At 40.3% G+C, this 13,548-nt stretch overlaps 3 protein-coding genes across 6 annotated transcripts in view; all 3 read right to left on the bottom strand.

The window, feature by feature from the left end:
* The window catches only part of LOC122087629 (beta-glucuronosyltransferase GlcAT14B-like), a 4,424-nt gene extending 1,017 nt beyond the window's left edge, over window positions 1-3,407 (bottom strand). The window contains exons 1-3 of one of the 2 annotated variants that reach the window (XM_042656828.1): window positions 2,525-3,407; window positions 919-994; window positions 385-500 (exon numbers count right to left, since the gene is read on the bottom strand). In XM_042656828.1, the coding sequence (XP_042512762.1) occupies window positions 385-500; window positions 919-994; window positions 2,525-3,017 (685 nt within the window). In that variant the 5' untranslated portion in view covers window positions 3,018-3,407. Of the gene's footprint in view, window positions 1-384; window positions 501-718; window positions 835-918; window positions 995-2,524 lie in introns of both variants that reach the window. The other variant, XM_042656827.1, reaches the window with a different exon arrangement.
* A 581-nt stretch (window positions 3,408-3,988) lies between these two features.
* LOC122087627 (protein-tyrosine-phosphatase MKP1) lies at window positions 3,989-10,666 on the bottom strand. 3 transcript variants are annotated; one of them, XR_006142784.1, is made up of 3 exons: window positions 7,415-10,665; window positions 4,793-4,995; window positions 3,989-4,440 (listed from the first exon to the last, which is right to left on the bottom strand). XR_006142784.1 is itself a non-coding variant. In XM_042656824.1 (2 exons), exons 1-2 carry the CDS (start codon window positions 9,962-9,964, stop codon window positions 4,390-4,392), a joined length of 2,601 nt encoding a protein of 866 aa, XP_042512758.1. In that variant the 5' UTR covers window positions 9,965-10,666; the 3' UTR covers window positions 3,989-4,389. The 3 variants fall into 3 exon arrangements, 2 of the variants coding, with proteins under 2 accessions (XP_042512758.1, XP_042512757.1); XM_042656824.1 differs by lacking the exon at window positions 4,793-4,995 and having other exon boundaries at window positions 7,415-10,666; XM_042656823.1 differs by lacking the exon at window positions 3,989-4,440 and having other exon boundaries at window positions 4,495-4,995.
* A 1,000-nt stretch (window positions 10,667-11,666) lies between these two features.
* LOC122086463 (beta-hexosaminidase 1) overlaps window positions 11,667-13,548 on the bottom strand; it is a 15,123-nt gene continuing 13,241 nt past the window's right edge. The window contains exons 13-16 of the mRNA XM_042655274.1: window positions 13,471-13,530; window positions 13,118-13,368; window positions 12,345-12,538; window positions 11,667-12,149 (exon numbers count right to left, since the gene is read on the bottom strand). Of these exons, the coding sequence (XP_042511208.1) occupies window positions 12,363-12,538; window positions 13,118-13,368; window positions 13,471-13,530 (487 nt within the window). The 3' untranslated portion in view covers window positions 11,667-12,149; window positions 12,345-12,362. The remainder of the gene's footprint in view (window positions 12,150-12,344; window positions 12,539-13,117; window positions 13,369-13,470; window positions 13,531-13,548) is intronic.

Genomic DNA, 13,548 nt, shown 5'->3' with positions numbered 1-13,548 from the left:
GGGTTCCAAGTTGCACATCCTGCACTGGTACAAAATTGCACCTTTTGGTTGTATGGTGGCCAGAGATGCTTTGGTTTCTTGCATAAAAATACCAATTAAAATTTCTAAACCAAAAAAAAAAAGAGGAGGGAGAGTACCAATCAACAGGAAAAAGAAGATGCAGTAACCATCATTGATTACATATTATCATCTTGCATTGCATACCATATATTATTGTTCGGTTTAATGTGAATACAGCAAGGAAACAATCCTAATATGTTGCATTAATACATTCCCATGATATAACATACAATTGCTGTTCCAAATAAGCTGAGTCTAATAAGAGAAGAAAACTAAGTACTGTATAGATTCCCCCCTCCCCCACAAAGACTTGCAAAATTTTACCTGTGAAAAATCTATAAGCTGTTGGAAGTATACGCTTTTCACTACCCAAGAACAATTCACCTTTTGATTCAAGATAGAGGCCTGGATCAACCACTATCGGAATTATCCTTTGGTACCATCATTGATTACATATTATCATCTTGCATTTCATACCATATATAATTTTTCGGTTTAATGTGAATACAGCAAGGAAACAATCCTAATATGTTGCATTAATACATTCCCATGATATAACATACAATTGCTGTTCCAAATAAGCTGAGTCTAATAAGAGAAGAAAACTATAAGTACTGTATAGATTCCCCCCTCCCCCCAAAGACTTGCAAAATTTTACCTGTGAAAAATCTATAAGCTGTTGGAAGTATACGCTTTTCACTACCCACGAATAATTCACCTTTTGATTCAAGATAAAGGCCTGGATCAACCACTATCGGAATTATCCTTTGGTACCTTCAAGAACGATTCAATCTTAATAACGACACACCTGATCAGGGTCAAAACAGAACCAAGGAAGCATGGTAGACGAGGGCTTACTCTTTCCAACCAATGTTACTAGTATGCTGAATGAAATTAAAATCCGTGGGCACAAAAGACAGGACATGAAGAAAATCTGTAACAAGCACGGTGTTAATGAATACCACATCTTCAAATGAAAAATGAGAACTTTAAATAATAGATGAGAAGTTTTTCAATAAATACAATGTATCATAGAAACTCCATAAACATTCTCATCACCCTTCCAATAAGGTTGACCATCTCAAAGTCTCTTCAATGGATAGTTCCTTTTGGTGTGACTATATGGGAATAATCAGCTGCCATCAGATGCAGGCGGCATATAAAGGCCGTTAGCCAGTGCACAAAGGCTTCCCGCACTTAAGTAGGGTTCTGGGAGGGTATATAGGTAGACAGCCTTGCCCCCTTTACGGAGAGGCTGGTTCCCAGGACTCGAACCCTCACCACTGCGCAGGCAGAAAGAGCCCTTTGCCATTGCTCCAAGCCCTTTGCCATTGCCACCTGGATCTCTATATGCAGGTGGCATATAGAGATCCAATTATCATGGATCATCAATACAAATATGACCACTCTTTTCAGTCAACCATTGGAAAATCAAAAGGCCAGGATCAGTCTTAGGGAAAATTTTCAAGAATATCACCACATTGCGCCATGAACTAAGGAACAAGGAGGCACTAATGTGCCATGGAGTTTAATTTTGCTATGTCCCAAATTGGAAAAATTCTAAACAGAGTGTTAAGGGTGCATTTGCAAAGTTAGTCTGACTTAAGACACTGCATGTCCCACACCCTCCCATTAATAGGTCAACCTCCTTGCAGAGTATCAAGATGTAAATAAAACAGAATCATGATGAAAATAGCCATCAATTAATTGCCTTAGCCGCAATCTCATAACAACCTTTCGCCTTAGCCTGAATCTCATAACAACCTATTCTTCTTTGAATCAGGAAAAAGATATTCAATTGATTAATAAATAAAGATCACCGAGGCATCAAATTTGATGAAGGCTCCAACAACAAATGATTGATCGAATGGTCCATAGACTCAAATGGCAACGTAGTTGGAAGGGGGGAGGGGGAATCAAAGTAGCCTAAGTAAGAATTGTCAAGAACCATAGTTAATAAAGCATTTATGGCAAAAGAATATTCTGCTGGGACTCAAGTAGAAACTCGATCCTAACAGCTAGCCAGTAGCCAACGACAATGGCTTTTCAATGGAACCCCAACAATCCCCCCTCGATGCAGGAGCACATTGTTGGGGTTCCACACGGGAGCACATTGTTGGGGTTCCACACGGGAGCACATGTGGGAGCTAAGATATTACAAGAGGGATTTTATCAATTCTAGGCACACCAGAATTGTCACGCCCTGTCCAAGTCATGCTACTCACATCCAATGTGGGATCTTGCACCGAGATATTCTGAGGTGTTCATGTTTTATAATCAAGAGAACATTTAGTAGTCATTTACCGGTATCTAAGCTTTGAACAAGATAATATAGCACGAGGACGTTCTCAGTAGTTCAAATTAAAAAATGTGAACCAAAAAGTAACAATTAACTAAACATAATTCAGCATTCAATAATCAGAGAAGGAACTACTCCAGAGCAAAGGAAGACGAATAGTTATACCGTCCTGAGGAATTAACGGGTAATCCGAGGCTTCAAGGTTGATGAACCAGTCCCATTGGTTACTAAACCTGAGCAGGATGGCTGCTCCATGGAGCAGAGAAGCAACAGGTGTGGAGCCCTCACGATTGACGGAATCCCCCCGACCAACGACATTTACGTTGTCGGCGGCAACAAAGGCTTGGACAGACTGGACAGAAACAGCAAGGTCCTCTCGCTGCCGCTGACGAGCTCGGCGATCAAGATGCAAGAGGTACTGGTTCCTTGGGTGATAGACGGCGTGGAGGAGCCTCAGGATGCGAGGTCCGTCACCTTCGGAGCCGGAGATGAAGTAGGCAACCCTCGGAGGAGGAGGGAATGGGTTTTCGAGACCGGCGGTTCGGGAGAAACTGCGAGGTGAAGAAGAAGCCCTGTGATTTGGACGGACAAAGAGAAGGAGAGAGAACAAGGAGACGGAGACTAGGGACAACAATAGCTTCGGCGCTGTCTTCGACATTCCCAAGGCTTCCTCCACTCCTTGCCTCGTTTGACATTTTGATTTCTAGAGCTTCTTAGCTCTCTACTCTCTCTCCTTTTTTTTCCCTTTTTTTTTTTTTTCCAATATTCCGACTAACGAGGTTACAGCATCATCAGAGAGAAAGCACAATAGAGTAGAGTGAGATTATGGCAATGTTAGTTAATAATTGACAATTAAAGAAGGTTTCGGCTTTATCTGGAGTGTTATTATGGTTATGTTTGCTAATAATGGAGATTAAAGAACGCTTAGGCTTTTTCTAGGGTTTGTGTTATTATATGAACGATAGTTGGGGTTGGTGGTACAGTTAAGAGGACGACAGAGCTCTACCGCCCTGACCAAATTGACCGTTGGATGCTCTGTATGCATGGGGATCTGCTCAGACCTGTCTCCTAAAAACGAAGTTGCTGCAACTAGCGTCGGTTGTAGAGAATGAAGAAGACGAGGGTTGAACCTGAACCAGTTCTTGAGTACTCAAACCAACCGGTTTCACAGATTGGTCGCGATTGTTCGGGCTTGGGTTTTGCCCGTTGGACTAAATTAAATTTCAGATACAATTTCACCGCATCTATAAAGACCATATGCAATTGATGAAAAAAGCTTTAGGCCCTAGCCACCGAGAGCGGATCAGATTCTCAGAACCATTCTCGGGATTGATCCATACATGAAATCCACCCAAGGAAAAACCCTATAGTGAATTGCATCTACATAGATTAGACTGAATGAGAGTGATTCTTGTGATCATCCATTGCTGAGTTTTAGATACATAATAGACATGACTCATGAACATGATACATCACTGTATCGTCTACTGAAACTGTCTTCTGCTCCCACATGTACTCATCTATTTATATCTTAGGGTTGTAAGGATGGCAAACCCAAGAACTTTTAAATCTGACCATCCATTGACATGTCTGCTCAGCCCTAACAACAATGACAGCATACAAAACCTGTAAAGTTGAAAGTTCGAATCAATTTTATTGTCCCGTAAGACACCAAGAAGGCAGGAATGCACCATATCAGGATTTCTAACATGTTTGGGAAATCTTACAAATTAGATTTGTGCAAAAAGATAATGCCCATGTACCAGGTCATACAAATTTGGGAGGTACTGCATTACAATTGTTGCACTAGTAACATGGCCATCTACAATTCTACCCAAAAAAAAAAAACATTGCCGTCTACAATGTATACAAATCCATGGAACGAAAAAATGTTAAATCCAAGTCCCATGATATCTACCCTTGCCAAAAAGTCCTTAAGAGATATGTCATTTATACATTCCATTTCAAGGAGATGTTCTCCACCACCAAAGAGAGAATACTAGTTGGTTTATCTGCATTTATGGGGGTTGTCATATCACTGTACATCCGGGTAAGCTGCCAGAGACTGCCTCCATGGCAACCTGCAAAGCAGAAATCAGGACGAGAAAAAATTAATTTGAGAAACTAGCACAGAATAGCGAAATTGGGCCATTTAGGGTTCAAGCTCCAGAACAAAACATTGACAATATTTCAGTAGGTTTCGAGGAAAGCTAAACGCAAAAGACTCGAAGCCAGAAAACAATCGAGTGAAGGGACTTGCAACTTCCAGTGATGAAACAGAGATCAACATTCTCGAAACAAGAAATACTTTTGTCTACAGTAAACTAATGAATGCCCAAGGACCTGGGTTATTTAGACGAGGAACTAGACCTCTTAACTATATTTGGTAACTCGAAAATTAAATTACAAGACGAGGGAAATGCAATTTATTACCTGGCTAATCTTGTCAGGCAAAGCTCTTACAAAAATGAAAAACAAAATTGCAACGCATAATCTGTGAGGTAAAGAGTCGGGGGGGGGGGGGGGGGGAAATCTGATCCAGTAGTTGTGCAGGCTTTTTCTATTTGTCCTAGCAGTTGCTACAATGACTTCAACAATTCGAGGAATTCCTCTGGTTCCAATTCTCCTTTAACAACCTGGCCAACAATGCATACTTATAATCACCAATAGATATTGCAAAAAAAAAAAAAAGAAGCAATAAGTAACTGACAATACCTATGTCTAAGCAATGGGGGAAAATTAAGCAGTTTATTATACAAAAAAGACCCAAAAAATATCCAATCCAGCCTACTGATCTGATGATCTTTATCTAGTCTCAATAAAAGAGAATACAATAGAAATAGATATTTCCGCACTTATTTCCAAGCCCAAAAGTTCCATTCAGGCAATAGAGAGTTTTCTGAATAGCATCTTTGCTCCAAGGAACTACAGAGAACAAAAGAGAGTGGAGATTGCCATTCACAGAACACAAAAATCGAAGTACCAATGCCCAACTAATTTAAGTTAGTGCCCATTCAACTGTAATTCACTTTCCCCCTTCCTTTTGTCCACCATTTAACACCTTCAACTGGCAGCATTCGACTCCACACAGGTACAACCATAAGTCTTCATTAAAGATAACTCTACCATCTCATTAAGAACTTATAACAAAAATAGCTTCCATAGATGTAAACGGTATATGGTATTTTTTTCCCCAAATCCATTCCACACAAGAAATATAAATAAATAAATAAAGGCGCTCACTAATAAGGATTTTTTTTTTTTTTTTTAATGATATTTGTACAGACACAAGGAGTGCTATGATTGACAACTAAGGGTTGAGTGCAGTAGAAATATGATAGAAATCTAAGAGTTAAGTGCAGTTTTAGAACTGCACTGCCCTGAGAAACACAAACTCCTTCCATAGTTCACAAGGACCTTAAAGTGGAGTATTACAATAACAAAGAGAAAAGGGAGAGGGAGGGGGAGGGGGAGGGGGAGGGGGAAGAAAAGAAGAAAAATGTTATTAATGATCAGGTTCTCATGATATTTCTAAACAATGCCAATTTTCCAGTTTTAGTTAAAGTTTGAAACTTCATGTAATTAACCTCTTCTGGTTAACCCAAGAAAAAAAAAATGCACAGCCAGCTATTTTAATCAGTAACTTCAATTTTGTCCACTCCATTCAAAAACCAAACCTCTAGGATACAAGAATTCCATTTTAAAGAGTCGGAGTTAATTGAATGCCACAGTGGAATTCTCTTATTGCGCTAGGATTTAATATATGTAATAAATAAGTAACATAAAGGACAGGATTTGAAATTTAAGTACTAAATGTGTCATTGTAGTGGGCCACAGATGGAAGCATAGTTGTCACGGCGTCATGGCCCATGTGCATATTTTATTTCCCCTATTTTCTAAAGTTATTTAGTATGTTACAATATATACTCTAGGACACAAAAAATCAACATTAAGCAACATCAAGTCATAAAAAAAATCAACATAGTCACATTCACATCAGGTCATCAAAAACCAACAATGACTTATTGACATTTAGAGAAATGCTCTAGTTCTATAATAAGTTTGATTGGTCAAATCATTTTATTTTTACATGAGACTTTTTGTGTTAGGTATAATACAAAACTAGATTTCCAACAAGTCTAAGATTACTTAAATTTGAGTTGTTATGACAAAATTATGTTCCGGTCAAACTTATTTTAAAGTGCTCGAATGTTATTAAATTGCCTAAATGGAAATAATTTTATGGACATCAAAACAAAATATTATTTTCCGGACTTTTGGTTTTAGCAATATATTACTATGATAAATTTTATAAAATTTTCAAAATTAAGAAAAACCCTAGCATTTGTAGGTTGAAAATCACCCTACAACAAAATATTCGGTTTTTGTTCTTGGACTAAGGGGTTGACATTTTATCTTTTAGGAATTTGATTTTTAAACTATTTTTATTGGATTCAAATAGGGGTATTTGCTTATTTATGAATAATATATTAAGTAAATATTTGACATTAAAAAAGTGTCAAAACATAAAGCGGCATACAGTGCAATAAAGCGATAGTCGCCTAGGCCCCATGCAAACCACTTGGACGTCATTTATCAATAATATGTTAAGTAAATGAAACATTTACTTAAATGATATTTGACATTAAAAAGTGCCAAAATATAAGGCGGCATATAATGCAATAAAGCGATAGTCGCCTAGGCCCCATGCAAACCGCCTAGACGTCAAGGCAACGCCTTGACAACTATATCATGGAAGCATGGGACGATGTTCTTGATTGTGAAGAAAATTTATGTATGTTAAAAAGCCTGTCAGCTAACACTAGAAAAATGGTGTAGTGTGAAAAACCTTAGAGATACCCCACCCCAAAATACGAACAGACAAAGAAACTCAATGGAAAAAAAAATTCAAATTAGGAAACGACATAGCTGACAACGCAACCCAATGAAAAACAACAGAACAGACAAAGAAGCTCAATGAAAAAATAATTCAAATTAGAAAACAACATAACTGATAAAGGAAGTCAATGAAAGAATAGTTCAAAATTTCAATACCTCAACCGGGATGTCCTTTGGTAGACCCATCGTAGAAAGAAAATCACAAACAACTTGATTCCAGTCAATTGCTTCTACATCACCTACATTGCTGCTGATATCTAGTTGACTGTGACGGCTATCATGTTTGAATGATTTTCCTACCCAAAAATATACCATCCTATCTTTAAGCTTGCCTACAAATGTACTTGGAACTAAGAAAAGAAACGCAGCTTCTGAATCCAAATTGGCTGTGCCAAATGGTGCAACCCTTTCTAACGTGGGCCAGCGGCAAACTACAGGGTAGATTAGATTACAAAACTCTGAAACATTGTCCACCAATCCAGCAAAGACACACGGATCCTGATCCTCTTGCAGAGGAAACTCCTTTACAAAAGTACCTCCTCCATTAGTGCTTGCTTGGTCATTAAGAGGTGCCCCTAAAAACATTTGCAACTGACTATCTTGATTTTTAACTTCCTTCTCAATTACAGTAATTTCATAGGACTCTGAGACTTCTTCTTTACAACATGCTTCTATCAAAGAGCTTGCATTATTGTTTCTCCCAATTCCATTATGTTGACTTGCCGAAGTTGAATATGTGATTTTGTCCCATGTAGATGACAGAGATTTATCATCGGCCAAGGCTGGCAGCTTCAGAGAAGGTGACAAGCTACCCCTGCGTTCAGCAAGGCAGATAGCAAGTCTTTTGGATGTTGATATAGTTATTTCAGAGCAAGGCTTTGAAGCATGATGATCCTTTGGAGATTCTGAAAGTTTAGGGATGCAATGAAGTGATGTCTTTGATGATAATGATGGCAAATCAACCATGGAAGGAGAAGCAGATGAAGGTGATAGTGTAGATGAAGATGTAGATGGGGAAAGTGATGGTGATTCCGAACTAGATTTAGAGCTAGTACTTGAATCAGAAGAAAATGAAATTGGAGAAAAATGAGGTGACGATGAAGATGAAGATGACGATGAGGATGAGGAGTCTGCTGATAAATGTGGAAATTTATTTACCCGCTTGCCTGTGTCGACTATCAACATTGAATCAGAATATACTCTATAAAGGGATGCCTTAGGAGCTGAGCCGAACTCTTTCGCACCCGCTGAGGTAAACTTACGCCTTAGAACGCTCCAATTACTTTCCCTCGCAGGAAGGTGAGTTTCGTGTCCCGTCCCTGATGTTGAGAACGCAGGAACCACTCCCCCAGTGATTGCTTTCTGGAAGAGTTCAAAATCTAAATTGTACAGGTCCACTTTCCTCTCACCAGGCACAGCTTTAGCTGCCGATTCAATCAGCACACCACAACGAGACTTGTCCACCGAATCTGGGGGATTGCGGAAAGCATCCCAAAAGTCTGATGGTTCTTCTCCTTCGTCAATGGTTGTCACAGGGCACTGCACTTTCTCGTAACGAACAACCTGGAAAGCAGCACCATTTGCATCCTTTTCCATGATGGGCTGACAGCTTCGACCAACCCAGATGTATATAGCAGAAGGCACATGTACAATAAACGCTCCTCTAGAATCCAGGGCAGCTGGAGAAGGATCATTCAACATCTTAGGAACCAGATGGAGAGGATCATAAGGAGAATGCGGGGTCATCCGGTACATCCTCAGCGCCGAACTGGGGCTCAGTGGAATGGCATGTACTCTCTTTTGACATTGCAACAATTGACATGCAAAGCCCATGTTTGGGTTAGCAATCCCCCTGGCCGCCTTCACATAATGAAAGGCATCATCGAAGCTCTGGCCCTCCCTCCACATGAGATAAGCAATCACCAGAGATGTGGAACGAGACACACCTTGACAACAGTGGACCAGAACCCTCCCGCCCTGCTCCCTGACATCCTCAAAGTAGTCGAAGACATCATAGAGAATGCTAGTGATATCTTCGGAAGGACTATCCTGCAACCACAAGGTCTTGTAGACGAGGTCGGACTTAAAGTATTCAGGGCAAACGAAACCCACACAGTTGAGAACATGGGTGATACCGTTCTGCCGGAGAATATCCCTGTTCTTAGCAACGGCGTCTCCACCAAGATATATATGATCGGCAACCTTGGAACATTCCATATCAAAGCAGGCAATCCTGTCTTTCTTAACAAGAGTCCCAATGGGATCTGAGTTACTCTGAAACGAAGACAAATCGAGTTTCAAACCTTCTCTGGGCTTGTGTGGATCACGTCGACTGCTGGGGGTGGGCGGTTGGGGCCATTCTCCAACATCATCTGAGCCGGCGTTGGGCCACTCGTCCAAGCTGCGACGAGCGATGGACAATGGCTGCAATGGGGGCAAGCAAGCGCGAGCCTTACTATTCTGCTGCGATCGAGGAGTGAGAGGAACAGGAAACCTTCGGAACTGTCCTCCACCGTTGTTATTCTCGGCGCTGCTAGTATGAGGATCTGCAACGTCTTTGACATGATCAAAAGGCGCAGAACTCTGCAACAAAGTCCCGGATGACCAGGATGCCGACCTCCAGAATGCTTTGCGGCCACCACCTCCGGCACCGGAGATCTGACACTGCCCCCGGGAACCGGCGGCCTCTTCCTCGTCTCCCACCATATAACCACGACGATATCGCCTCAATGCAGAACCCACAACAACAACCTGGGAGCCGAAAACCTAATTTCTTCGGACATGGATCATTCTTCGCTTCAATGACCGAAGATGAAAAATCAAACAAAATGCGACTAGTGAAACTGATACCACACATGTATCCCCGCCATCAAAGGGTTGATTTCACCTATGACCCCGATCACCAAATCAAAAAGAAGATTCAGACAAGCCACAAACATAAACTGGAACTCTCAGAACTGCTTAATAACCCACCATGGCTGAAGAAAAGCATCAAAAGATTAAAAAAATGGAGCAGGGAGTTAAAAGACAACAATTGCTACAGAGATCAATAACGCTAGTGTTAAAATCTCCCCAAGAACAGATGAGGATTGAAAAATAAAGATTTAAAGAAACAAATAGAACCCTAACTACAAAAAAAGGGGAAGACAAAGTAAATTCGAACAGCGAATCCTCTGTAGATTGCAATAGTTGCCGGTTCTTGTACAAAATCCAAAAATTATTAGAGAAAAAGAAGGAAGATATTGGCCAGAGAAAAGTGAAGTAATAGTAACTGAACACAGTAAGGGAGTTTCGGGGACTTGCAAAGTTAACAGAGGATAGAGAGTGAGAGAAGCGAAGAATGCGGGCTGACCAACCAACCCAAGAGGCACTCTTTGTCTTCAAGTCTTGACTGGAAGACTGACTAGAAAGCCTTGACCAGGGAATATAGGAGATGGGACTGGGACCAGCCAGTGCCGCCAGATTATTAACGGACCCTCTCCTCCCCTTTCTTCGGTGGTTTCTTGGCTCCCTTACCTTATTGCCTTTTAAATCCATCCTGAATTTTGAAATGACCGATGAGTCCGAATTGCTGATTAGGAAACGGTGTAGCTTTTGGCCTTTCGGTATTGCGTGTCCACCGTACACACAAAGGCCATAAACAAACACGAACACAATACCGGATTCTGATTGAACGAGGATGGCTATAACGCTGGCATCATTTTTGTCCATTTCTGATCGTCGGATTATGTCATTAGAGGTTGGCTGAACCGCCTGGCCTGGCTTGTTCTGCCTCGGTGGATAAGTAGTATAGTTAAAATTTAAAATTGCCAATAGGTAACGGGCACTATATATTGTCAAGAGGATGTCATTACATAAGAATTACAATCTAAGATTTTGATATACGAACAATCTAGATCATGTTTAAGATTGCCAATAGATACGACACTATATATTATCAAGAGGATGTCATTACATAAGAATTACAATCTAAAATTTTGATATATGTTCAATTTAAATAATTTTTTTACGTGTTCAACAATCAGATCTCCCATTTTGATTAAAAAAAACTTGAATCTACCATTTTTTTTTAGAATGGGATGACGCGATAGGCCACCTTCTACCTTCCAAATTGGTAGGCCATTTAACAATATGGAACCCCTTCTATCGTGCACCTTCTAGGGGTTTAAGACAAGGTAATCCACTATCTCCCTGTACGGTCTAGTTATGGAAAAACTCTTGAATTTGCTCTCTCCTGCTTCAAAAGGATGTCCATTTCAAAGGCATTCGGTTGGATAGACCGGCGCTTTTATTTCCACCTGTTTTTGGCCGATGATAGCTTTTTTTTCTAGAGTCGAAGAGAATGGTATTTTAACCACTAAAGCCATTCTTGCGCTATTTGGTGAGATGTCATGTCAAATGATCAACGTTGAGAAAAGCTCTATTTATTTTAGCAACTGCTCTGAAGCCTTTAAATATTCAATTTCTAATGCTCTAGGTTTCAAGCATATGAAGTGACAAGTATTTGGGATGGAAATTGTCCAGCTATCTCCAGCAAGAGAGAGAGAGATTATGGTATTGAGTCCATAGACAAATTCCAATGCCATTAACAAAGACTAGTAGTAAGTACAGTTGACACAACGGCAGACGGGGTTTATGGATATGCAGTAGCTCCCACTACAACTATTTGAAGAACCCATCTTCTTCCTCCACATTCTCCTCGGCCAATTTCCCTTTCCCAGCTACTACACAACTTATCAGATATGCCATGAGATCAGCTTCAACCGCAAACATATCTCTATCGATGCATATTCCTCCCCACCCAGGAAGAATAATAAGCCAAGATTTTTCCCACCGACTATCGCCTTCATCTCTCTTTTATTGAAACCAAGGCAAGTTCCAAACCACCAAACTGATACAAAACAAGTAGAAACAACGCTCAGATTTTTATTGACTTCTCTCAGTGTATCAAAATTTTTTAATTTTTTAATGTACATGGCATGAATGGAATAACAGGATTCATGTAGCCAACCTGAAGTAGTTGAGACAATAATGACTGAAGTGGAGTAAAAAAACAAAAATTGCAGTTTCTGATGTATTAAATTACCTAAAATGCATTAGGGTGTTACTGCTCATAGCATGAACCAGGACCGAATGGAGGTCTCCGTGCCAAGGTATTTTTGACTGGTGCTGCTGGAATATCACGTCTATTCAGCAAGCATCTGAAGTATTGCAATCTTGGTAACACTGTTCCATTTAAATTTCCTGCAGAGATGACCTCCCTTCTGCTCCACAAGCGCTCTACAAAGAAAATAGATGGAGTGAATAAATAGCATGCTCAAGGAAGCACTGAAGATATCACACACTTAGACAAGGAAAAAGAATCATCTACTATCCCCATAGAATAAGATAATGAGGCATAGTCGCATAGATAAGAATTAAAATCATAGCATGAAGGAAATGAGCAACTATATCATTCACTTCTCTCTCTCTCTCTCTCTCTCTCTCTCTCTCTCTCTGTGCATGTATCCACATGGTAATTAAGATGCAACCTTTTGTCCATTGAAGTGTTGGGCAACTTGATTAAAGTAGCAGACTTGCATCCAAAATAGTCTAGAAATGATTAATTGATTCAAACCCAAATCCAAAGTACTACTTAAGGACTAATTAATGCGAGGCTAGGAAGTTCAAACAGTATACAATTTTACAAGAGGAACAGGCCAAAATGGAAGGTAGAAAATGGCTATCGCAGGCAATATTTCTGAAGATAGAACCCAAATATCAGCTTGTGATTCATGGGAATGAAAACAAATTCAGCAACTATGATAAATAAAATTAAAAAAAAAAGTGTAAAACAATACATTTCTATTAAATTTGTACCTGCAGCTGCTGCAGCACGAGGCCAAATTGTCTGCTGAACGTCCGAGGAGTCAGCTGCCTCGCCCCACATGCACACTTCTCCACCAAGCACAAGTTTTTGCGCTGAAGCATCATCTATTCCTTCTAGTGGTTCACTGGTATAAAAACCCTCCCAAGGGATATCCAGATGATCAAGATACCATACACCTTGGTTACTGAAAATGCATCTGAAACCTTTCGCAACAGCCCGTGGACAGACTCCCGGGCCCAACCTGGAGGGGAAGATATTAAGAGGGAGGAAGGGTGGAGCTTAATGTGAATGTCACAGATAAATATTACATGGCACCAGGATGAAATAATACCAGAAAACTCACCAGTTATGCACCACTGTCTGGGGATGAAGGTTTGCCTGGAATGTGTTGAATGTTTCTTCCCTGAGAGGGGGGGGGGGG

This window comes from Macadamia integrifolia, chromosome 8 (assembly GCF_013358625.1).
Source record: "Macadamia integrifolia cultivar HAES 741 chromosome 8, SCU_Mint_v3, whole genome shotgun sequence".
NCBI lineage: Eukaryota > Viridiplantae > Streptophyta > Magnoliopsida > Proteales > Proteaceae > Macadamia > Macadamia integrifolia.
This window is presented reverse-complemented; position numbering and strand designations above follow the sequence as displayed.

Coding starts and splice junctions, on each gene's coding strand:
- LOC122087627 (XM_042656823.1), bottom strand. CDS start 9,964: ATGGTGGGAGACGAGGAAGAGGCCGCCGGTTCCCGGGGGCAGTGTCAG. Junction 4,996..7,414: donor CAAAGGACATCCCGGTTGAG/GTATTGAAATTT, acceptor ATTGTTGGCCAG/GTTGTTAAAGGAGAATTGGA.